At 44.8% G+C, this 24913-nt stretch overlaps 2 protein-coding genes across 5 annotated transcripts in view; both read left to right on the top strand.

Moving 5' to 3' along the window:
• Positions 1 to 1080, top strand: part of CCDC158 (coiled-coil domain containing 158) — a 60162-nt gene extending 59082 nt beyond the window's left edge. For all 3 annotated transcript variants that reach the window (XR_005104980.1, XR_005104979.1, XR_005104978.1), the window contains one exon: positions 415 to 1080. The gene's annotated coding sequence lies outside the window, so the exon portion shown is untranslated. The remainder of the gene's footprint in view (positions 1 to 414) is intronic.
• Positions 1081 to 1179: 99 nt separating this feature from the next.
• On the top strand, positions 1180 to 24579 carry SCARB2 (scavenger receptor class B member 2). Of its 2 annotated transcripts, XM_037392656.1 has the most exons (13): positions 1180 to 1377; positions 7856 to 8013; positions 11834 to 11981; positions 13448 to 13636; positions 14403 to 14494; positions 15245 to 15364; positions 16296 to 16474; positions 17029 to 17147; positions 19024 to 19097; positions 20543 to 20594; positions 21245 to 21403; positions 21540 to 21610; positions 22973 to 24579. In XM_037392656.1, the coding sequence occupies exons 1-12, from the start codon at positions 1261 to 1263 to the stop codon at positions 21567 to 21569; spliced, it is 1437 nt and encodes a 478-aa protein (XP_037248553.1). In that variant the 5' UTR covers positions 1180 to 1260; the 3' UTR covers positions 21570 to 21610; positions 22973 to 24579. The 2 variants fall into 2 exon arrangements, with proteins under 2 accessions (XP_037248553.1, XP_037248543.1); XM_037392646.1 differs by lacking the exon at positions 21540 to 21610 and having other exon boundaries at positions 1181 to 1377.
• Positions 24580 to 24913: the final 334 nt, after the last annotated feature.

Here is a 24913-nt window from a genome sequence, read left to right as displayed (position 1 = left end):
CCCATGGAAGATTTTTTCCGGGGGGAGAATTCTGTACTTTAATTAGCCTTCAAAACCAGACTGTAGTTATTTACCCTGTTGCTTGCTTTTTTGGAGGGATGATGATGAAACAGAGCTAAGAAAACCACTTTGGAGTGGGAATCTAAATGAAAACAAGCTGCCAGAACAATGTTGTTGTTTTTTTTTACCGCATGGGTGGAACCATGAAAATTCTAGTTTTCCAGGCCACTGCGAAATGTGACCTCATAACCTTTCATAACAAAAAGAAGAGAAAAAAAAAAAGAAAAAAAAAGGCACATAGGAACAAAATACTGTTATTGTAATTACAATTACGGGAAACAGTGACTGTAAAGGAAAATGCTTCAGTCCCTCTAAGCAGGAAATCCACCTGATGGTCTACTTGCTCTTTCCTAGGGAGGGCATTATTTGGATCAGGCTGATGATGGCAAGCTGCCAGCCTCCTGCTTTGGAAGGGCAAGAGGATGCCTCAAGACTTTGGAAACGCTAGCGCTGCTGGCAGCTCGATCACAGTTACGGAACGGGAGCCCTGTATGGCAAAGCCTTTCCTTCCTTTTGTGCAATATGAAGGCCGCAACGGAAAGCAATTAGCACAGGGTCCAGCGCTGGGAAAGCTCCTGTTGCAGGTATCTTTCCCTCCTGCTGGCATTGCACCGGGCCGCGACTGCGGAGCCTTTTAGAGAAATGGGTACATCAATTTATTTCTCAGGATGGCTTAACTGTGTTAGCGGAAGCTGAACTGTACTGAATGACGGGTATAATCTGATCCCTATGAAGCTTAATTCGGTCAAGAGGCACTCTGTGTTCCCTACAAGTTTTCCCCTCATCATCTTGCTGAAGGAAGCTGGGTTTCTGCTTGTTTTCCAGAAATCCTTCTAAAGATGCCCGCTGCATGGTGCCACGCACCGGCAGCTCCACCGCCAGCAGCCAGGGGGATCGGGCTCCCCGCCAGCGGCACTGCCACCGCCACCCCCCGGGATTCTCGGACAGATTCTCCCCTCTCCCGGTCAGCAGGCTGCGGGGACCACGCTGGGGCAGCACCCCGGGCCCCGCCACCCGGGGATCCCCGCCGGCCCCTGCGGGCGGGGCGGGGGGGCGGGAGGCAGCGGCGGCGGCGGCCGGTCCCGGCCCCTCCCGGCCCGTCGGGCGGAGCGAGGCGGCCGCCCGCCCCCTGCGCCCGGCCCGGAGCCTGCGGGCGGCGGCGGCGGCGGCCCGGCCCCTGGTCCTTTCTCGGCAGCAGCCATGAAGTCGCTGTGCCTCGTCACCGTGGGGGTCCTGGCCATGACGCTGCTGATCGCCAGCATCTCGCTGCTGGTCGCGCACGTCTTCCAGACGGTGGTGGACCTGCAGGTGAAGCAGGTGAGAGCACGGCCCGATTCCCACCCCGGTCCCTCCGGAGCGGTTTATTCCCTTCCAGAATCACCCTGGGAGGAGAGGGAGGGAGGGAGGGAGGGAGGGAGGGATGGGGCTGGCGGGAGGCGCTGCCTGGCTCCCCCCTTGCCCCAGCTGTGCTTGGGCGAGGGCAGGAGCATCCCTGGGCAGGGAGCCCCCTGGCCGCACCGCCCGGCGGGGCTGGGGCGCGGGGTGGGGCTGGGGCTGCGCTGGGCCCGGGCCGGGCCGGGTAAAACCGGGTCAGTGGGAGCAAAAACCAGTTCTCCTGGGGCAGCTGCGCTGGCGGTGGGGCAGCAGCCGCGGTGAGGAGCCCTCTCACGAGGCGAGCAGGGGACATCTAAAGCACCCCTCCTGTTTTGCCATCCCTGTGGCAGATTTGTTGCAGCTTTTGTACAGTAGGTTGTTCTGCTGCTCCATTTAGCGCTGCCTCTGGAGCACGGCCAGAGGTGCTGTGGGCTGAAGCACGTGGTAGGTTCCCAGGCTGGGTGATGACAGCGAGGTATGTCACCCTGTTGTTAAAGGCTGCTTGTAGCACAGGTCAGGGACACCCGTCCTAGTGTTGTTACGAATGCAGAGCCTGTCACTGTTCGCGGTCTGAGCTTTTGTTCCTCTTTCATACTGGCGCTACATTTATCTGGTGGTCCAGTGAGAAGGGTCAACCGTGTTAGTAACTCCCTTAAAATACCTGTGATGCATGTAAATGAACAATTATTTATTAACCTAGTCCGAGATATATTATCCTCTTGTTATTTTGACACAGAAGCCAAGAGTGCTAACAAATGAAGGGGTTTGACCAGTGCTGTTGTCTAACTAGTGACCAAAGTCTGCTGATCCCCTGTGATGTCCTAACCACTCTACTGTTCTTTTCTTTGGGCTATTGACAGGGAGCATTTCCTAACATGGAAGCTGTTTTGTCTTAACTTAGAGCAGTTTGGTTTAGCAAATGCAATTTTAGATTGGCAGTCAGCTTAAAGCAGGTTGTGTGCCTGTAAACTTCAGGGGGTAGCAAAAAAGAACCCAAAAGGCTGCCATAGGCTAAGCAGTCCTGCAGCTTGCCAGCACACCAGCTGCTCTTCAGGAACTGCTCGTACAGCTACTCCTACAGCATTTGTTCTCAGGTATGTGCCTCTGCCATGCTGGAGCGTAGCATGGGTAATAATGGGTGGTTTATCCTGCAGTCATTTGATCGTCAGCCCATACCTTTTCTAGCCAGTCTGAAAGCCAGGTGTGATGTGAATGTTAATGTATGCAGATTGTATGCAAACCAAGCCAAATCAGTAGCGTTTTGCATAGGCTTTTATTTGCAGGTCCATCTCCGAGACCTTGGGTCTCCTCGGAAAGGAGTCTGTCATCCTCCGCATCACAGCAGAAGGTCTAGTTTCAAGTCTATTTCATGCTCCTGTCAAAAGAGCAATGGGGTAAAAAAAATAGTTTGGTGGTAGAGCATAAGACTGTTAGGAATTAGGCGTGATCCTCCTTACGCGTATTATCTCTTAGCTGCATGCTCCTTACCCTTAGTGGTTGATTATGTAAGAGTAAGTTGGTATTCGCTCAGCAGAGCTTTCAGTAATGCAGGATAAAGTTTCCAGAGCTCAGTATTTTCCTGCTTCCTGCTCTTCAGCTTGTGCTACCATATGTCTGGATGCACAGAATCAAGCGTCCTGCTCCCTGCGCTAGCTATGGACTCCTTCCTGGCCTTCTCCAGGAGCCACACACACAAGCTGCAGAAGTACAGCTTTCAGCCCCAAAGCAGTGTGCTCCCAATCACTCTGCTGATTCGGCTACTTTCCATATGTGTCTTATTCCATGTGAGCTTTTTCTCATTTGTGCGTAGTCTAGAAAGTTGCTGTCTCTTGTGTAATCATGTATACAGCTTAGAAAACCTTGGGCAAATAGACAAATCTCAATTTGCCTTTGAAATGTGGCAAGACTTGAGCTTTTCCAGCTCCCTGCAGTCCAGGGCATTGGACATGAAACGTTATCTCTGAGCTCTGGCCCTTAGCCTCCTCAACTTGTCTGTCACTGGAGGAGTTGCAGAAGGGGCAAGAGGTTGCCCTTTTGACAGGTAGTTCATGTTCCTTTGAGGGCTTTCCAGTGGTCCTGAAACAGAGCTGACTCATCGTGAAGAGCTGTCTTTGCAGCCTCAACTACAGCTGAAACACAAGACCACATTTTGGAGCAGCTGAAGCACCTGTGTGTCCAAACCTAGGACCTGTGAACCGCTGAGGGTGGGTCAGCTTTCAGTTTGTGTGCTGCATCCTTTCCAGCCGAAGGCAGGGCTCTTGGATACAGAGGGGATGTGGGAAGAGTGGGGAATCCAGCCTGCTGTCAGACCTCACATCCCCTTAAAAATCAGCAGGCGGAGGCGTAGTGACAAGGACAGTGGGAGCACCTTTCCCAGAAGGCATTCAAATCCTGTCAACTTACTTCTGTAGCATTTGCCAGTCTTCTGGGTTTTTGTGAATTCGAGTGCCACGCCGCATCAAATGTCCAGCTTGGCCAATACCTGTTTATTATCAGGGGCTAGCACCTGAAACTCCGGTGAATAATGGGGGGAAAAACCTGTAATGAACAAGAATAAATTAGCTGCCTACAGGAGAAAGGCCTTCCTAGCTGCTCGCAGTGTTTGCCTTGTGCTCTGTGTTGGTTATATGGTTATGTATTTTACTGCCATAACCTGCAGTTTATAACAGCCTCTGATCTATGCACCTAATTCCAAATGTGGGCAATCAGTCCTTTACCTCAAGTGTTTGCTTTATGCCACATACCTTACACTGATCATTTTAGAAGGTGCTTAGTCTTCTGACCCCTTGAAATTTCACTGGACTTTTGTTGCCAGCCTTCTCTAGAGCTGGTTTGTCTGGAGTGTTTAGGGCCCAGAAGGACAGGGAAGATACTTTGTCCCTTGGTGTAGTTTATGTATTGATCCTTTTTTGCTGCTGTTGTTTTATGTTGTTTTATATTGGTTTATGCTCTTGGCACAGTTAGTTTGGAGGCTTAGATGAAGGATCTGTTGAGATGCTGCTTTTGAGCAGACCATTCCTAAGGTGCAGGGTTAGAGAAGTCTGTTCATATTGCTCTGAAAGCTTGTCCCTATACTTGTCTTAAAAAGTTGCAATTAAATTCTGTCGCAGGTGAATGCATAAAAACATGTCTTGGAATTAGAACATTTTGTAGTTCCAGGGAAGAAAAATGAAATTTAATTTTCTGTGTAGATTCCAAAAATGTTCAGTACCATTTCCCACCTGCACTGTCACTAGCAGTAACAGCTATATTTGGGAGGGAAAGCTTGCTTTTTATTTCCTTTGTGTGAAGCACTGTCAAGACAAGGAGACATCAGCGGATGAGGCAGTTGTGTCTCCTGTTCTTGCACATAAATGTGGAAGGAGGAAAGATCCGATTCTCTGGCCTTAAATGGTACAGCAGCAATATCTACACTGGAGCTCTATCTTTTATACATTTATTTTTATTTTTATATATTTTTATTTATATTTATAAATATAAAATAAATATAAAAAATATTTATATATTTTAAAGTGCTCTGTTCTAGTGTCTTGCAGCCTGCCCAACCTAGTAGTGAACACAAGCTCTGACAAAACCCAAGCAATCCCAGTCGTGTAACATCAGATCCTACTCTGGTGTGGAAGGAAATCAGCAGAGCTAAACTTGAATACCACCAGCTGAGGGATGTGGACATATGTTTTGCTCAAAAATATGCCCTCATCCTTTTCTCTCAGATCTAGGCTGTGTAATAGCATGTGGTAGACCCAAATATCCCTGTAACATTTGGCAAAAAAAACAGAAGAAAAGAGCTTATCATATTTTATTGTTGGAGAGTTTTACAGGAGTCTATCTGAATCCAGCTCAGAAGTTTGTGAACCTGGGTTTACAACTGGGGCTGTCACTGTACAGAGCTATAAATAGACATGTCATTTCTGTGGGAGAGCCAAATGGTGTCTTGCAGAATCCAGGAGATAAATCACCAGATGACTTCTGTTTCACTACCCTTTTGCTCTACAGCCCATCTCCCAGGGGTTCACTTACCATTTCAGAATCTCAGGAGCCTGTATTTAAACCAACCTGCTAGATAAAAGCTCCTTCATTTCCTTCTTACTAATGCTCTTTGTGTGTAATCTCATGCTTCTGTGCAAATCGAGAGAGTGTGGTGGAAACCCTGCACATAGGGATGCTACATGGAGTTGGGGAGCTTCTTGTTTTCAGCCTAATTCAGGAGAGGAGGGCAGGGGACACAGCCTCCCTGCACATTGTAAATGCGATCCCTCCATCATAAAGGATAGACTGGAGCCTCAAACTGGAATGAATATGACCAGGGTGAACTTGTTTTTTTAAACATTGCACATTTAGACCGAGTAGTAATCTCTCATTTTAGTTGCCTCGTATGTCAGACATTTGAGCAATAGATAGGTGTCCTGAATATGCTTAGTAGTTGTTAGAGAACAGTTCAAATTCCTAGATACGGATGGTTACGGTCAAGACAGGCAATAGTTGCTCTGTTTATCAGTGTCAAGCTTATAGTCATTGCGTTTCATGCACGTGAGAGATGTGAGATTTATACAACTTAGGAAGGGAGCAGACATCCCTAGTTCAGTACACCACCACCTCTGAAATAATGGCTTTGTACTGTGCTTCTGTGTGTGTGGAGAAAAACTATCACGGTCATCTATAGGTGTCTTAAATACATTTCTGCCTTGCTCCCAGCCCTTTGTGGTGACATCATGAAAGCAGCATGCCTGATTTGGGGAGATTTTCTGTTCCTGATCCTACACACCAACCTCAGGAGGGCTCTGTGGGAATACAAGGAGGAGTCTTCTTGGCATAGATGGCAAGAAAATGGGATCAAAAAGCATTGGGCTGTATGTATATGGTATAGATGGTATATATGAGGTGCTGGTAGCTCCAAAGAAATGCTCGAAGCTCCTGAAGCATGTCTTAAATATTATTTTTTGTGCTGTGCACAGAAAACATGGTTTGAAAGAGGAAAGCAGTCTGAAACTGCGAAGTGCTACCAGCTGGGCTGGCTTTCATTGCCATTCAGCAAGACTGCTGCCACGCCAAGCTCCTGCCAGTAAGTTTTTCTTTGAAACAGTCTTCTCTTTAAATTAAAATCTACATGGAGAGAAAACAGCTCCTGAAGTGTGAAAGCCAAGAATGAGTCCTGAGGCAACTGTGGCTGATGAGACCCCATAAACAGTAACCCAGAAGTGGCAGCTGTCCAGTCAGACTGCCCTGCTTTTGAGCTTGCACTTAGAATATTTGACTTGTTTTCTCAGAAGAATAAAAGGAGCAAGTGTTGATAAGACCCATTTAATTGCAAATTATTTCCCCCCTCCCCTTCTTCCGCCTACAGATGATACGGTTTTCAAAGATACAGTTTTCTTTGTGCTAATTCCTGAAAATTCCACTCTGCAAGCCAAATTTCTCTTTATTACCACAGTAGCAGTACCAATGTTACAGCTATATGACAAGCCTTGATTTTGGTGGTGTTGGTGATGATGCTTTTGTAGTTGGGTGAATTTTATCTAAAATGGAATGGTAGAAAAATGAGGTGTTGAGACCTCTATTATGTGTTTCTAAAGGAGCTACATACAGGTACAGCTGTGACTTACCTTATAGTGTGTATGCTAGTAGGGAATGGAATTACTGATTCATTAATTAAGTGCTTCTGTGATACAATTATGATTTATAGCTTTTCTTTCGTAGGTCCAGGTTTTATTGTTTATAAAATAGACTGACAGTCCATGGGTCTGGAGATGCATGCGCTGTCATTGCTGTAGGAAAGTGATTAAAGACAGAGGGCGAAGAATCTTTGCCCTCTTCAGAGACCTCAGAAAGGCACAAATCCTAATATGCCTACGTGAAAGCAGTTCCTGTCACTTGTAAGTTTTCCTCACAGCCCACTGAAAAACAAAGTCTCATTGCTTTAGAGACAGAATCTTGCAGCTGTACTGGAATCTGGCATTCTTAGGCAAAGAAAACAAAACCAAAACACATGGAATCTAAGCTTCTTTTCTGGCCTTGTTCCTCCTAAGAGGCCTCTCTTAGGACCCCTTGGCCTTGCACTGTTGAGTTCCAGTTTTATTTGTAATGTTGGCACATCTTGTGGTATCTTACACTAAGTTAGGTTTTTGCTGACATGGGAAATGGAACAGGATTGCTGTGTAATAGCTGATAAACCTTCATTCTGAAAAATGTCAGGCAACACAACAAATGCATGCCCCTAGCCTGCAAGCCATTGTAGCGTGTGCCTTATCTTGTCTGTACTTAGTGAGATGTTTCAAACTAAAACATATCTATAAGCCTTCATAGAATTGGGGTCTCAAATCCTATTGCCTGCACTTGTTCTGAGGACAACAATTCCTCTGTTGCCTATACATATTATACAGCATCTACTGTTAACAGCTAATCTGTCTTTCTTTTGTTTCAGGGAACAGTATTGAAAAATGGCACGGAAACCTTTGAAGCCTGGGAGGATCCTCCTCCACCAGTCTACATGCAGTTCTACTTTTTTAATGTGACAAATCCCTTGGAAGTGCTTCAAGGCGATACTCCTCTTGTAGAGGAAATAGGGCCATACACCTACCGGTAGGACCATTTCACTATTTGCATGTTTCATTAAACCTGTTGTGTGGAAGGAAGCTGAAAAGTGGGTTCCAGAACGCTCGGGGTCCCGTTGTAGGAGAAAACCTACCTGTTAATGTGTGAGCAGAAGTTTATTGAAGGGACGATGGTCATACCCCACCCAGACAGTACAACTAGGCTGACACTTGGAGAACCTGCAATCAGTTTCAGTTTAAGGCAGTGACTTCCATCAGATTTTGGGCAAGATTTGCTTGTGTGCTGCTGTTCCTCAGTTGCTGAACACAGAGGAAGTTGTTTGCATCCTGGCCTCCTGTCTTATGAGAGAAAAAACAGTTGGGTGATGTTTGAGAGTGGAGAGAGGAGGGTTGCATAAAAGCATGATTCATGTGTTCTCTCAGAACTCAGTTCCTAGCTGAAGTTGCATAATTCACGTTGGTAAAAATGCGGCCAGAAAACCAGTTAGAGTGTGGTACTACACAGGGATCTTTCTCGGCCAGCCCTCACTATAAAACCTACTTTATAGTTAGACATGTCTACTGTTTTTACAGACAGACAAACTTACTAAGGCCATGTGCAGTGTTGGAGCTTATCTAGCTTCTTGAACTCTCCTTCTGTGTGGTAGGGCTGCACACTGAACAGTAGGACTCTGCTGCACATGGAGAGATTTTAAAGTTTAAAGTCACCTTACAAATGAGATTTCCTTTAGAGCTTCACTCTGCTCTGCTGCACGTAGCAGCATAAACCAGGAGCAGACCTGTGGCAGGAAGTGTTACCGTCTTTGGAGTCATGGAGGTATGAGAACCATGGCAAAAAGGTTGATGTCTCATTGTCAGTCTCACTTCTGGTCACACATGTTCATTCAGACCGGGTACCAGCTTAGTGCCAGAAGGAGTTGTCTTTACCTAAGCTGTAAAATGATCAGAATCTGCTTGTTAGGATTTGGAAAACGCACTGTAGAATAGGGAGAGCCTTTGTAGTAAGCTCTCTGTGGTGTGTCTTGCCTTTCTTTCTTCCCATACCTTGGCTTTGCTTCACTCTCTGCCATCAATCTTTCCCTGTCTCCTCTGTATTTTAGTACTGTGTCTCCTCAGCCTTGGCAAAACTACGTGTGGTGCTTTGGCAAAACACCTTGTATTAGATAAACCAGTAGAGCTGGAGAAAAGATATATAAAGCTTTCAAGTTCCCAAGCTTTTCTTCAGGCCTTTGTAGTGTAGTGCTGATAATTAGTCAGCAGTGCTTTCTCTCTGCCAGGAAGATAAATAGGGCCAGCTCTAGATGTAATACAGCTACATGAAACCACATGGCTCATGCTCTTTTGCACCCTTTGCTAGCCTCTTTTTTTGCCCTTTCCTTAGCTCCGAGTGTCTTCTGGGTACCACGTGTAGTCCAGTTTGTGAAGCTGCAGCTTATCCATGAAAGAGTTCAGTGGGATGAACAGAGCTGGTGATGTAGCTGGCTGGGTTGGTGTGTGCCCAAGGAGGGGCCCAGCCTGGGCTGCTGGTTCGAGGCTAGCTGGCAGAGCCTTCCCCTTTAATACATGCCACAGGCTGAATTGTTTGTTGTGGGTGAGGGAGGGAGGCTGCAGGTTCCAGCACTGTGTGTTTCAGTTGCTTCTGGCTTGTTTGGTGAGCCTGATTTTGACATGTCTGAACAGGATTCGATTGTGCTGTGTTCCATCTGATAGAATAAAGAGGAAAGTTCGAAAGTGGAGTGCTTTTTTTCCAGGAGATTCTTTAATCCTTGCCTAGCTGTCACTGCCAACCCTACCAAACTGTCAGCAGCACGTGGGGGAAAAGAGGAGGCATGTGGGAGGGGGAGGACAAGGAGAAGGGAGGGATGTTGCAGACATACTGCCTGCTCGAGCCAGAGAATAGATACCAAGTTTGTCTCACAGGCCCCATGTAGCAAAGCATTAAAGACTCATTAGATTTAGCATGTGGCAGAACACCTAAAATGCCCTAACATGAAGTGCGTGGCCCAGTGTTTTTGTTAAACAGAGTATTGGGGAGAAAAGCTGGAAGTAAACTGGCCCAGACAAGCAGAGGAAAAAAATCTGAGTGAGAAAGAGGAGGTGGGACAGCTAAATCAAATCTCTTCCTGCAGATCCTTCCTGCAGTTCATTGTTTTGACCAACATACATTGTAAACCCAGTTTACAGAGTACAGAGGTAGTTTCTGTAACAAAAATGTAGTAATGCTTGTGTTTTTAAATCCTGAAAGTTGAATTTGCAGCATATAAAATAATAAAAGGCCAAGCTGTTTATTTGCTCAAGCCTGCCGAGTCCCAAAGAATGCTTGAATGTTGTCTGGTCTTGCACACATTTACAGATTTTGGTCCTTAACATCGGAGAGCCTTGTACTTGTATCTCTAATCAGGGAGTATTATTTTCCTCTCCGGCCCTTTCAGAGTTGGAGAGGCTTCTCAGGTTAACTCTGGCCTATTTTAGGGAAGGCACTTCACAGTTGTCAATTTCCATCCCCTCAGTTCAAGCCCTAGGACATGAAGCAGGTTGCTGTACAAGAGGCTCTTGCGAAATCAAGCCAAAATGTGGCAGGGATGCTGAAGAGTGGTAGATAACGCTGTTTGTGTAGGGAAGATGGGAAATGGTTGGTTTTTAATAAGAACAGGTTCACAGGCCTTTCCAGTTTGCTTTAAATGTGAAAGACTGAACCAGAGAAATACAGCCTGTCATGAAGCTGCATTGATGGATCTAGTGCAGCCAGGATCTGAAATGAATGAAAAACATCATAGCACAGGGTCTTGCAGGATAATTCACCTTCACGTCTTGAGACTTAAAATTTACACAGGAAGCAAAGCAAGGTAAAAGTCAACAAACTCTGGAGTCAATGTAGACTTCTGAAATACAGTGCACTTCATGTGTACGCCAAAAAGATGGTGCCGTGAGCAGACAGCCTGCCATTTCCCTTTTCAGGTTTGCTGAAGCCACATGGAAAACTCATTTTGAGCCTGAGCCAGCCAGTTCTGCAGAATTGTATGTTTTTTGTTAGTAAAATTGTAGTGGCAAGGGACTGAATTATGGTAATGACATGTGTTTCAGAGTAATTAAGAACTGACTTCCTCATCAGACCAGCAGGTAGCGTTTGATGTTTCTTGCCAATTGCATTTGGTTGTCAGCAATCCTGAGTCTTATGCTGCTCGTCAGAGTACATAGACAGTAACAGAAGCAACCTCCCAGGCCATGAGTAGTTCACAGCAAAAATTCAGTTGGACTTCTGTTGTGTCCCGGATTCCTGCCTGAGAATTGAAGGAGAAGAGCCTTAAATGAGGCTTGTTCTGTGGTCCTGTCACATGTAAGCCCAGAATTCCTAGTGCAAAGTACTTTGAAGCCAGCAGAAAGATTCTGGTAGATTCTTAGGTCAGGTTAATGAGACTTAATGTGAAACCTACATCTTGTTCGGCCTGGAAGTGAATTTTGCCTGCAGCAAAGAGGCAAAAGTTTCATTTTCCAATTTAAGAGAATTCAAGGACAGTCTCATATATAGTGCCTCTAAATCCTTCTGTATGGTCTGAAATCGTTCTCTTTCCTTGGAGGTTTTTAAAGACAAAGCAAAAATATGAAGTGCAATTAACATGTGGGGTGGCATTTTTGGAAGCACCCCGTGAGGTCTCATTCAGCTTACACTGACACCAAGGGGAGTTTTGTTGCTGACAGCAACAGTAGCAAAAATGAGTCTACTCCCAATGAGCTGAAAATCCAGCCCTTTATGTGCTTAAAGCAGTAGACTAGCCATAAGTTAATTGCAATTAATGTTATGTGTACTTGTTTAACTCAATTAGAGAACCAATTCTCTTGTTTTTCAGAGAATACAGGCCAAGAGTGCATGTTCAGTTTTTGGACAACGGTACCAAAGTATCTGCTCTGAATCCAAAGACGTATATATTTGAACCTCAGAAGTCAGTTGGAGACCCTGAAGTGGACCTGATTAGAACAGTTAACATTCCTGCAGTGGTGAGTTCTCTTTCATTTATGCTTAGAAATCATCTTAATATGCTTTATAACTAGCAGCTTGTTGCTTCATATTGTCTCTCCCTTTGTGGTAGAAAATGTGATTGAAGAACGAGAGAGTCAGTCTATGTCTGGGGCAGTTACTGCATTTAGTTTTAGTTTGGACTGTTGTGGGGTGGGTTTTTTTAATGTTCCTCCCTCTCCATACGCCTCTGTAGTGTTAGTGCCTCACCCTTGCGCTGAGAGCTGACACACACAATTTGGAGATGAGCAGAAATCAGGATTGTTGAGTTTCCATGAGTAAGTGAAACTAGGGAATTAGTCATGTCAAATGTATAGGAGGAACTCTGACTTTTGAATGAGAAAGTTTGGAATGCTTGAGGTTGTTTTTGTCAAAATCGCAAAAATTGCCTGCAAGTCTGCATCTCAAACAGAAAATTATAGCAGAGGAGTTTCAGATACAGCTGAATGAAAGGGTGCTGTCAGAATAAAATTAAAGTTAAAACATGTACCCCAAGATATGTTAGATGAAGGTACTCTGCAAACAAATGCTCATTTTGGTGATCAGAGGCAGACCATTACTTTTGGTCTCGTACAGGCGTATACGCCAACATGCAAATTTAAAGCTGTTATACCTTCCAAAGGAAATTAGACTGTACTAGAATACTGGTTGGTTGTGTAACTAATCCCTGTAGTAGTTTAACTGACTTCAATTACAGGATACCTTAATTTCTACTTTTCCCCCAGCATTTCCAAAAATAACTTGTTTGATTTTATGGATTAATACATAAATGCACTGTATATAGTAGTAGATAGGACTCAGCTTACTAAAACTTGCAAACAATACAGTCACTGTATTTACAATTCCTCCCAGGCATTTGAGCAGTGGTAAGGATTACCTCTTGTTCAGATTTTTGACTGTGATGTGCTGTAAGAGGCAGTACTAGAACTACAGGTTGATTCACTCAAGTAATATTGCCTTCTTTTGGTTTTGCCTTTTTAAGGACATGTTGTAAAATCACTCGTCGGCTAGAAATTTTGGTGGTGTTTGCATTTTGGAGAAATGGCTATCTTCGAAAAATGGCTTTTAAAAATGTAAACAGTGACTTCCTAACAGTGAAATTCAAAGCATGTCTCCAGCTGTAACTTACGTGTGAAGTTCAGGCTGTTTAGAAAGCGGTTTTGCACATTTCACTTAAAATCTTAAGACTGTGGCAGATAATGGCATGGAACTGAGCTGGTTGTGTGCCAGTGCCAGGCTGAACGGGAATCTGCCAGAGCACATCCCTGTGGGAGAAGAGCTGAAGAACCTGTTAGGCAGCACATTACTTGCTGCGAGTAGAAATAATGAAACTGAAAATACAGTTGAAACATGTGCAGTGCTGAAATGTGTCTGTGTGTGCCTCAGCCAGTATTATTTATTCTACAATAAATCTGACCATTGCTCCCTTATTCCAATTCCCTGGCAGACAGCGATGGAGTGGACCAGGTCAACTCCTCTTCAGTTTGCCACAGAAGTGCTGCTGCTTCTGTACCAAGAATCCCTGTTTACAGTTCACACAGTTCATGAATTACTGTGGGGCTACAAAGACAGGCTCCTGTCCACCATTCATCTTCTGCATCCTGAGATCGATCCAGTATTTGGTTTGTTTAATAAGGTAACTGGGATGTGAGACTTTCTGATGTTTTACATGGGGAATGATTTCCTTGCTGCAGAGTTTGGACTCTCATCACCACTTGAGAAGGATGTGCCTGGGCTGAGGCCAGGACGTAGGCTGCAGGGATAGCAAGAGGATGTTCCCTCTTCAGTTTGGCTGTGTCTAGGTACTGGCTGGTAGCACAGCTGTGAGTGTTTTTATCTGACTTCTCTTTATCAGGTGTGGATAAGCTTCCCAAGGACTAACCAGTATTGCCTGTGCTCGCTTGCATAACACGAGCTCTGTGGGGCTGGTTGTGCAAACTCCTAGAAAATTTTCCTGACCAATTTCCTTAGTAATTGATTGAAATTGTATGTTATTTCTGTGCTGGAGCCATTACGGGCTTCCACAGAGTTTCTGGTTGCATGTTTTGGGCTATGGGGGCTCCTTGTTTCTTGGAAATCATCTGCAGTGCTCAGGTCATTTGCTGTGGGTTTATTTTTTTGCTAAGGGCTGTTTTTTAGTGGCAAATTTTGAAGGAAAAAAAAAAGCTCTTCTAGTGTTATATTTCCTTCACTTGGGAGATGTAAGAATTGAGCCCAGTCACTTCCACCGCATTTATATTCAAGGTGGGGCTTAATGAATTGCACTTACCACAGGGGAAGTCCATCACTCCTAGGGTGGATTTGACATAATGACATCATCAGCTCCTGCCACTCTGTTGTAGTTACCAGCCAGGTGTTACAGAATGAGCAGAGTGATTAAAAGCTCACGTATCTGTTTGCAGATGAATGGAACCGATGATGGAGAGTATGTTTTCCTAAGCGGGGAAACAAACTACCTGAACTTCTCAAGGATTGTGGAATGGAAAGGAAAAGAGTAAGTTTTTCAGCGTGGTGTGGCCTCTGTCCAAATCTGCCCCTTTTCACATTCTGGATGAACGTAAGCATTGTTCACAAAAAGGGAAAAAAAAAAAAAAAGTCATTTTATTCTGAGGATGGCAGTAGCTCTTAGCGACTGTAGCTTCAGACCAGCCCCCCAGTATTTTGGTATGTGTCATATAACTGTGACAGGAAGGCAGCCCTGGCCCTTGGCGAGCAGACTGCTGTGGATACTCTCCTCCAGAGCCCTGATCGCCTCTTGGCAGAGGTGACCCCCTCTCCATTCCCTCCTCTAGGACACCCATCCCAGCCACCTGTGGGTGGCTTCCTGCATGTACACAGCCAGTGTTCCCAGACACCACGCTTCCTCACTGCTCTGTACCTAGAGTCAAGGCTGGGCCAACTTGTACCCAGGTATCTAACGCCTCTTCAGTGGGCAGCGTGTGTTACAGAGAAGCCAAAGATGAACTGCCTAAAACATCCGCCTCCCATTAAACAAAACATCTGCCAGCAATTGCATATATGGCAGGAACGCTTGCAGATGTGTTCTTGCTTGCCTGGCACCAGTGTAAAGAGACTACACATGCAATTTAAACCCATTTTAATCCCCTTTTTTGTTAGCGGAGCTGAGGTGATAGGACTTAGCCCTGTACAGGTACAGGTCTAATTATTAGACCATGAGCTGTCATTGCCTGAACACCGCTCAAGGATCCTTTAACCCTTACTCTCTTTGCTTTGTTTTCTTCAGGTCATTGAGCTGGTGGACAACAAAGTCATGTAACATGATCAATGGAACAGATGGGACGTCCTTTCACCCACTGATTAGCAAAGACGAGAACATTTACATCTTTTCTTCTGATTTCTGCAGGTAAGGAGAAGAAAATGTTGCTCAGACCTTAAAGCAGAACATTTACATCCATTCCTCTTGAGGTTTCATGTTAGGCCGTTGTTTTTCCTCCTGTGACTTTATTTAACAGTGTAAGTGTTCTGCATCTATTCGTGGTATGAAGGATGAGAGAATTAAACCAAAAAAACCCCCAATCTGCATCAAGTTGAGGATGTGCTATCTCAAAATAAAGTGAAAATTTGGAAGATGACTGCAAAGGTGGACTGGACTGTCTTGCAAGGCTAGTAATGAGGCGAATGGAAGGAATTATATGAACCTTGCCTGAAGCTTCTTTCCTCCAGACCCCCTCCTCTGTGTCTTGCTTTTTTAGAGAACCCAGTCTGCCTTCTTCAGAGATTCATGACTTGACGTAATGCTGTTTGAAATGCAACAAGATGCAGAAAATCTTGATGCTTCCTTCTTTGTGTTCCACCTTGTCTCCTCCCTTGCCCACTGCCCTGTCTGTGAAGAACAAAACCAACCAGAAATTCTCTATTTAAATCAATATAGGTGTGTGTTATGCTAAATTCAGGACTTGCCAAATTGTTCTGTGTTCCACGACTGTGTTCCTTTCCTTTTCCCCCTCAGTAGCGAATACCAGCACTGTCTCACACAACGCGCAGTAGCAATGTGGGGCCCAGAGCAAGATCCTGAAATGCTGAAGGTGGGCGCTGGTGTTCCTGGAGCAGCACAGCTGGGTGCAGGAGTGTCCATTTTGTGCAGCAGCAGAATGACGAGATGTGTGCTTGCTGATCTAAAGCTATTAAATGTAATATAGAAGATTGTTGAAATGGGCTTAAACCAAGTCTGTCATTTACTGCAGGCAGTACACAGGCATCAGCAGACTTCTGCAGCAGGTGTCAGTGTGTGCACAAGACCTAACAAATCTGAGTCTGGCTTTTCTTCCTTGCAGATCTTTTTACCTGGTGTACGACAGCTCAGGAACTGTTGCAGGCATCCCAACCTACCGTTTTGTGCCCTCTGCAATGGTATTTGCCAACACAACAGTTAACCCAGACAATGCTGGATTCTGTGTGCCACCAGGAAACTGCCCGGGCACTGGTGTCCTCAATGTCAGCATCTGCAAGCAAGGTATGTTACTAGGTGGTGGAAGCAGGTTGGAGGGACATCAGTGGGGAACATATTTCTCCTTTCTATCTGAAATACATGAGGACGTTTTGAGGCATGTAGTGTTCTGAGTGTGCTCCGTGAAATTGGCCACCAGCAAGAGATTGATTGGTTGTAAAATGCAGTAGTGATCTGAGGGGATCTTCCTGTCAGATGCTATCTGCTCCAGCAATTATTTAAATCAAGGAATCAGAAGGAAGTACCAGGATCCGTACTGAACAGCTTGGGCATTTATCCTCTGCTCTTATCCGGGTAGCTGTCATGCCTGAGTAGTTGAATGAAAATTGTGCAAAAGACCAGCATGCAAGCTGGAGACATGAAGCCATGCTGATGCTGCACAAGGAAAATTTGGCTTGTTCTGGAGACAGGGAGTCAGAGTGCTGATTCTGTAGCTCCAGAACGGACATTTCCTTTTATTGTCAATGGCACAGTGGCAAGAGTTTTGAGGTCCTCAAAGACTAATTTGAATCCTGCTCTGCCTTTCTTAGGTGGTGACTTTATATGTTTTCACATTCCAGGTGCTCCAATATTTCTATCAGCTCCACATTTTTACCAAGCAGATCAAAAGTTTATAGAGGACATAGAGGGCATGCATCCCAAAAAGGCTTATCATGAGACGTTTCTGGACATCAATCCTGTAAGTGCAGCTTTTTTTAAAGGGTTATGTAGGTGAATCCAAGCACATGGGTTCAGGTCACCTTCTTGGATGGTGTGTATCGACATAGTCCCATTGACCTCAAGGAAGCTATACTAGATTATTTGGAACTGATCTATTTGTATTTGCTGTATAGAGCAAATTGTGCTGGATAGCCAAAGTTAAAATACTTTTCCCATTCTGCCTGTGCAATTAGGGATGCCATCAGACTGGTAATGATGAGATTAAGGGGTTAAAATATTTCTTAGCAGCAGATGAGGCTACTTTTCCCATTCACCATGCCATCCCAACCTTTTGAGTATTATGTTGAATGTGTTTTCCCCAAGTTGAAGAAGCTAGGATATGTGGTCCAAGAGAGCAAATTAATAAAAATTCTGTGGATGTTGGACTCAGTTTAGATAGCATGGAATCACGAGAGGGGAGATACAGAAGCGTGGTGATAATGTCTTTCATGACAGCTTACAGAGTTGTTGGTATTCTTGCTGTGAAATGTCAGAAATAAAGGGAGCTTGCAACTGACTGATGGTCCATGGTTTTACACTTGTGGTTAACCGCAGTAGGCAGCTAAGCACCACACAGCTGCTCACTCTCTCCCCGTGAGCAGGACGGGGGAAATAATCAGAAGGGTAAAGGTGAGAAAACTCAGGCTGAGATAAAGATGCTTTACTGAGGGAGAGGGAGAGAGAAATGAAAGTAAGACAAACAAGTGATGCAAAAAAATCCCAGCTGGTCACCACCAGCTAGTCCTGGAGCAATGGCAGCCCTGGCAAACTTCCTCTCCCAGTTTTTCATTGCTGAGCACGATGTTGTATGGTATGGGATATGCCTTTGGCCAGTTTGGGTCAGCTGTCCTGTCTGTGTCCCCTCCCAGCTTCCTGCCTACCCCCAGCCTACTCACTGGCAGGGCAGCGTGAGAAACAGAAAAGGCCTAAGGCTCTGTGAGCGCTGTTCAGCAATAACTAAGACACCCATGTGTTATCAACACTGTTTTCATCACAATTCCAAAACATAGCCCAATACCAGCTATGTGAAGAAAATTCTATCCCAGCTAAAACCACTGCAACACTGATCTCTACATCCACGCATACGAATGTCGGTAGAGGGAAAGGGCAAAATCATGCTCTGACTCATCAAGGTGTTATGTGTAGCTAAAGCAGGAAGCAATTGCATAGTTCCTCTCTTTAAGGTCTAGTGCAGATGCTGCTTCATACCTGGTTTGGTGCCAGGTTCTTCCTGTTACCCTGCTTCTAGCTACTCAGCTTTTTCGTGCTACCACAAAATGAGCTCTGCGTCTCCCCCCCTGCCACCCGCTCTGCAGCCTAAATTTTCTTGCTCGAATGAGGAAAATATTCACGTGCATGCAAGTGCATACTCTTACGTAGTGGTGGCACTACTGCGAGAAGTGTTTCACTTCACTCTGTGCTCATACGCTCCCGCTGACTGTGGTCAGCATCTGTTTTTCACACTTGAGGAAGGAAGGTTTGCCTTGTGGCTGAGATTGCAGAGTCTCTGCAGCAGTACTCAGAAACCAGAATAAAACGCTGTAGGTGGTAGCCTTTTCCAGAACTGCAGCTGGATCTGGAAGAAAGGGGATATCTCTCTGTAGCCTTACAAGTGTAAGTTTGCACAGCACAATGGCACCCTTCTCTGCGTTGCAGCCTCTTCACGTATCCTTAAGAGGCAAACTGGAATGTAGGTATATGAGTTACAATAATATCTTGGTGAAGGAAAATAAGTAATAACCCTAAGCAGGTCTTGTCTTGCCTTGTCAAGTCCACACCTGTGTAAATATTAGGTTGTGTTCTCCCATTTCCTTTCTTTTTTTCTTTTTTTAACATTGATTTCTTTTATTCCCCAGCTGACAGGGCTTGTCCTGCAAGCAGCCAAGCGGATGCAAATCAATGTTCACGTCAGAAAATTACCTGAATTTTTGTAAGTGTTCTCTGCTGCCAGGTGGATATCTTACAGCTGATTTGATATTCCAAATGAATTTGTCTGCAGTGTTTAGATGGAATATTGGTTGGAGAGAGCAAGTGAGAGAGAAATCCAGTCAAATCTCAGTTACAAGTGGCAGTATCTTCTCACAGAGCAAGTAGATTTTGCAGTTCCATGTGCAGAGTAGAGACAGTGCTCAAGAAAAGCAAGATGTTACGCACAGGTTCCATGTGATGCTTGTGGTAGCACCAGTCATATCACACTGGTTGGCTTGCTCAGAGAGAGGGTCTGCCACAGTGGAGCGTGGCTAGAACTCAGAGAGTGGCTACTCACTGCAGCGAGGACATGCTGTCCTATTCTTCACAGCTTTTAGGAGTCAAAAATATCGCAGTTTACTATCATTTCTCAGCAGCGGTCACGTGAAAACCAAATGAGAAGGCATGACCCCAGACAGGGCTGCCTGTGCCTTTCCCCAACAAGCACAAAATGTAGACCAAGTGGTATGTCTTATCACAGCCGGCAAGTCCTGTCCAAAACTCAGGAGGGAGGGCTCATTTGATCAGGTAGAGAGAAGTATTTTGCCTGGGACTGCACTGGTATGATGAAGAGAAATCTTTGTACTGCAACTTTGGCACTCAGTACTACCCTGCGAATGGGCACAGGTAACCCATGAGTGAAACGCCTCATTCCTTTGGTGTTGCAAGTGGATTCTGCCTGGTTTTCTGGGCATTCCAGTTTGAGGGGCATGTCCCCAAACTGCAGCTCAGTTGCACAAAAATACCATTCCCCTCATCTTGTGTCTTTCTGGCATGTTGATTTACTTGTCGCTGAAGCTGTGTAGTAGCTGTTCTTCTTACTTAGCTTCTGAACTGATGTTTATTGGCACAGCTTTGCTATATATTATAACTAAAAAAGAAGTATTCTATCTGCCCATTCCTCTTGGGAGAGTTGATAATGTTTCTATAGAAAAGCACCACCTTGTTTTCTAGTGCCCAGGAGCTGCACATGAACCCAACTTAGGCATAAGCTGTTATTTCATGTGTGCCAAATGTTGCGGGGGGGGTTGCTGCTGTGCGCATGTTGCTTGGACAATAGTTTCTGTGTTTTACAAATATGAGTAACCTTCAACATTAGCTTAGCTTAGCATTCCTGCTGACTGGCACAAATCTGTCATTCAGTTGGTTATTAATGAGCCTCTTACAGATCTCTCTCTCTTTCTCCCCACCAAGTCCCAAAACATGCCATTGCTCCCAAAACAGGATTTATTACCCATCTTGGAGATCGAGATTGTTCTGCTCCAGTAGGGAGGTGAAAATCAAGAATAAGAAGGAACAGCCCATAGGTTTTTTAGGGACAGTTTCCTTGATCATTATTCTATTATAAGCTGTCTTCACAGCCCTCAAGTTGCAAAACTATAACTTATTATTGCTTTTTTTACACAGTGAAACAGGCAACATCCGAACGCTAATTTTTCCAGTGATGTATATAAACGAGGTAAATACTGTTACTTCTTTGCAGCACTGTGGTATGTTTATGCCTGCAAAAATACTGTCTTTGAGCTAACCAGAAAAGAAAATGCTGTTTTTCTTGGTTTATACAGTGATAGGTAGGAAGCTGTTGCTGTTTCTTAACTAACATTCTCCTAATGCTTGTTGACCATAGTATTAAGTTCAGCTCTGCAAAACACTCTCAGTCAGACAGTCCTTTTAATTTCAAAGGTATTTGCCACAAGGAAAAGGGATGCTTGGATGAGGAGGTGGGAGTTCACAAGATCACGTCTATTTTTGAACCGTCTTTTGTGAATATTCCTGTGCTGCAGCTGGATCACTGAATTAATTGGATGCAGAGAGGACTCTAGGGAACTAGTTTCGGTGATGTACACCACTATTCCAGGCCAATATTATTTTATTCCTAAACTGACAGTTAAAAATCACTGCTTTCTTTTGAAATGCAGACTAGACAATCTCTCCAACCACGTGAAGAGAGCTAAAAATTCTTAGAGGGAAAGTATATCAAGAAGCAGTGAAGCAGAGGTGTAGAGTTGTGAGAATGTTGGTTCCCTACCCTTCAAAAAAGTAATGCGGGCTAATATAAAGGAAGAACAGAAATAAATCTTTTTCCCTCTTCATCCCTCTCTGCTCCAGAGTGTTCTGATTGATGAAGCATCTGCCAGCAAACTCAAGCATGTCCTGCTGGAAGCCAATGTTGTAACTGCAATCCCCTTCGTAATCATGGCTCTAGGAATTGTTTTTGGGATTGTTTTTATTGTGCTCGTGTGCAGGTCCCGGGGAATAAGTGAAGAGGTAAGTAGCATTTGAATTTGACATTTACTGTACGTCTGCCTGTATTTGATTTTCTTTTGGTTGATTTTACTGATTCAGTGTCTTTCTGCACACAAACATTTTTATATGTTGTTTTTGTTTATAATGACTTTTCTAGGGAAGGGAAGTTTTAATAGACTCAGAATAAATGCACCAAAGCAAAGGAATGGAGCTAATATAAGAAACGTGGTAAGGCAGGTTGTGTCTCCTGTGCCTAATTCCCTTCCCAACAGTAGTAAAAAAAAATAAAATAAAAAAATCAGCCTGTCTAGAGGACCGTGAAGGATAAGATGCAAAAAGTCCACCCTATTTGATGGGCAGGTTTAGTCAGCGACAGTCTGACAGTATTCTCAGTAGAAACAGTTGTGTTGTGCCAGTTGATTATTTTTCAGAATCATAATGCAGATTTCTGACCAAAGAACAGATGAATTTTATAGACAACAGCATGCAGAAAGTTTTATCCAGGCAGTACTAGTTTGTACGTCTGTTGATGAGAAGTTCTGTTCCAAAATGGCATGCTGGCATTAAGGTTGTTAGTCACATTGAAAGCTGATGGCAGAATTCCACCCTAATAGGCAAGGCAGTTGGTTCAGCTGAGACAAACTACGGATCCTTTGCCTGGAGAAATAAACTGGGTACTCTAGTAGGCTGTTTTCTCCTAATAGTTGCTGTGTTCTTGGTGTGGTCTTGCTTGTGCGGTGTTTTCTAAATACTGTCTCACAACAGTGTAAGACAGCACCCTCACGCCTACCTCCTGAGCACCCAGCCACACCATGTGTATGCTTTATCTTAGTGGGACCCACTACCATCATGCCTCTGGCGGGACTGGGGGTGTGATGGTAGTGGCAGTAGTGGCAGCGCTTTGGCAGTGAGGTCTGCAGCCTCCTTTCCTCAAGCAGTGGCTTTGAGCAGCTGCTTTTGGGCTCTTGGCTTCATTCTTTTTCTTCTCTCTGGGTACCCAGGGCGCTTTTCATGAGCAGATGCTCTCAGAACTGTACTCCAGGTTCCTTTACAAGAGAGACTGGTACTTCTTCCTTTGAGCTTTTGAGCCTGCCTGTGTTACTAGCAGGCTCAGCTAGAGAGTCAAAATTGCCCCATTACCTGAGGCCCCTGTCCCAGGCATTCCTGCCCCACGCTAGGTGGATAGCTTCACACCAGCTCTCTTGGATGTTCTTGAACACTGCACAGGGATTAAAATGGCAAAGGGATACCTGAAGGCCATGTTTTCTCTACATGGCTTTTGTTGCTTTTCCTGCAAACAAAAGTAACGCAGCTAGTTATAGGTCTTCTTGTGGTCCCCACTCCCACCAGAGTGGTTACAGCCTTCCATCCTCTGTAAGGGGCTACAGTGAGCCCGCTGCCCACGCTGCCATCCACCCTCTGGCGCTTTTTTAGTGTACTGCTGTTCTCTTACAGGAAACTGTACTTAGACGTAGTAGCCAAGAGCTTTTTCCTTTCCTGTTTGGAGTCTCGGCAATCCAGCTTCCCCACTGTGGAAGCTCTCCAGTGTGCCACATTTAACTTGCTGGGTTGCCATTTTTTTTCTTTCAGAGTACTGAAGATGAAAGGTCCCCACTGATCAGGACGTCTTAGTAGATTTTCTTTAACATGTGAGCTTGGAGAATAAACTATTAGAGCTGACCTAATACCAACTACCACTGCCCAACGTTGTCTACTGTGGAGAAATGGTCGTGTCAAGTATAATTTTTGTGGTATAGAGACGGAAGGGAATCTGCGCTGTCATCAAGGGAGGAGACTTTTCTTACCAGCTAAGTTACAACTTTTAAAACTACATTTTAAAACTGCTTGAGATCCTGCTTTTTTCAACACTGCGCTCTCTTTGTACCTGCACTGACAGCCACAGACGATCGTAACCACTATATCAGCAAAAATAAAATGGCCTGATTCATTACAGAAATGACACGGGTAAAATTTGCAAATGGCCTTAAGAGTGTGGGCTGCGAAGTACCCTTCTGGAAGCACAGCAGGCTTTGGTATCGCCCAGAAACAAAGAACAATTTTGCTGTAGGCCTAGCGTTGTCTTTTCTGTAAAGTGTTGCGCACTATTTACTACCAGTATGCACTGACTGTTCATCATTAATGTCATTGGGCCTTTCACAAAAATTATTTGTACAACTAACTTGAAACACCAAGCGAAACTTTGTTAAGCATCTGTAGTTACCAGGTAAAAACAAGCCGATGATCTGAAATGCTTTTCCGTACGGACCTCTTAACCGTTCTAACTCTGCACAGGATCCCATTGCATGTTAGCAATGCATTTATCCTTAAGGTTTGGGGTTTTTTTCTTCAACTTATAAACCAAAAGACAACACAACGTTGTTCTTGATGGTGGAGGGTACCAAAATGGTGTTATTTTCTTCTCTGGTATTTGTGTCACAGTTATCAGCTGCGTGGTTTAATGTGAATGCAGACTTGGCAGTTACTTTTACTGTTTAGGACAAAAGCACGCCTTCATATTAAGGTATATGTAGGGCCTTGAGAAGTCATAACATTTTTTTTACTTGTCAAGTGGAAACTTGTTTTAAAAATCACAAAAGTATTTTTCCCCAGTTAAAATAATATTCTCATTGAGAAGTATTTCCATTAGATCTAGATAGCGAAACATATTTTGAAAATGTATTATTGTCTTCTAAATAGAGGCATTGGTTTTTGCATTGCTTTGGTCTGGGTTTTTTTTCCTAGCTGGTGATTTGTTCAACAGTTTTGTTCATCTGGAGGCAGTTCCAACCAGGAAGTTTCATGGTGACTGCAATTATTTATTATCTGTATTAGCTAAAAGCAGTTGGCACAGCCTAGGGTCCTCACAGTACTGCAGGTGCTGCTTTGTCTCTTCCATGTACGTGCCTCAGCAGAAGGCCAGAGCTGCGATCCTAAACCTCAGCCAAGGAGCGGGACTCCGGTCGGACATTCAGCTACCTGTCACCTAGCAAACTGCAAGCATGCGCCCAGGGAATGAGAAACTCATCGCGCCTTACTACAGCCAGCTGTCTCAAAGGAGTTGTTCTGGAGCAACATCTCTAGTTGACATCGTGGGCTGAAACTGTCACCTCTTCTCCATGTGTGTCTGTCCCTCCCCCCCAAAAAACCCCACGTTGCTTCCTGGATAGCTAGGCTAAAAATAACACTCTGTGAAAACACTTTGGGAACTTTCTTTGCTCTGCTTTTACCCAGAGGCTGCTCTCCTTGCCACGTTTTGGATGCCAGACACTCTGTCCGGAGTTAAGCCACCTCAGCACTTTTGTGCTAGTCACAATCTTCCTCAGCCAGTTGCTGCAAAGAACCTGTCGTATAGGGAAAGTCGAGTGAATTTTCTTTCCTAGCTGCCTGCCACGTCCTACAGCGGGGAAAGCCTGACCCCAAATTCATGGTGTCGGGACAGGGACAAGGGAAAACTGCTGATAAGGCAGATCCCCACGAAGTGCCCTTTCTCAGCCTGCAGGTGTCGGGAGACCCCAGGGGTGTCAGGAGACC

Source organism: Falco rusticolus, chromosome 1 (genome assembly GCF_015220075.1).
Source record: "Falco rusticolus isolate bFalRus1 chromosome 1, bFalRus1.pri, whole genome shotgun sequence".
NCBI lineage: Eukaryota > Metazoa > Chordata > Aves > Falconiformes > Falconidae > Falco > Falco rusticolus.
This window is presented reverse-complemented; position numbering and strand designations above follow the sequence as displayed.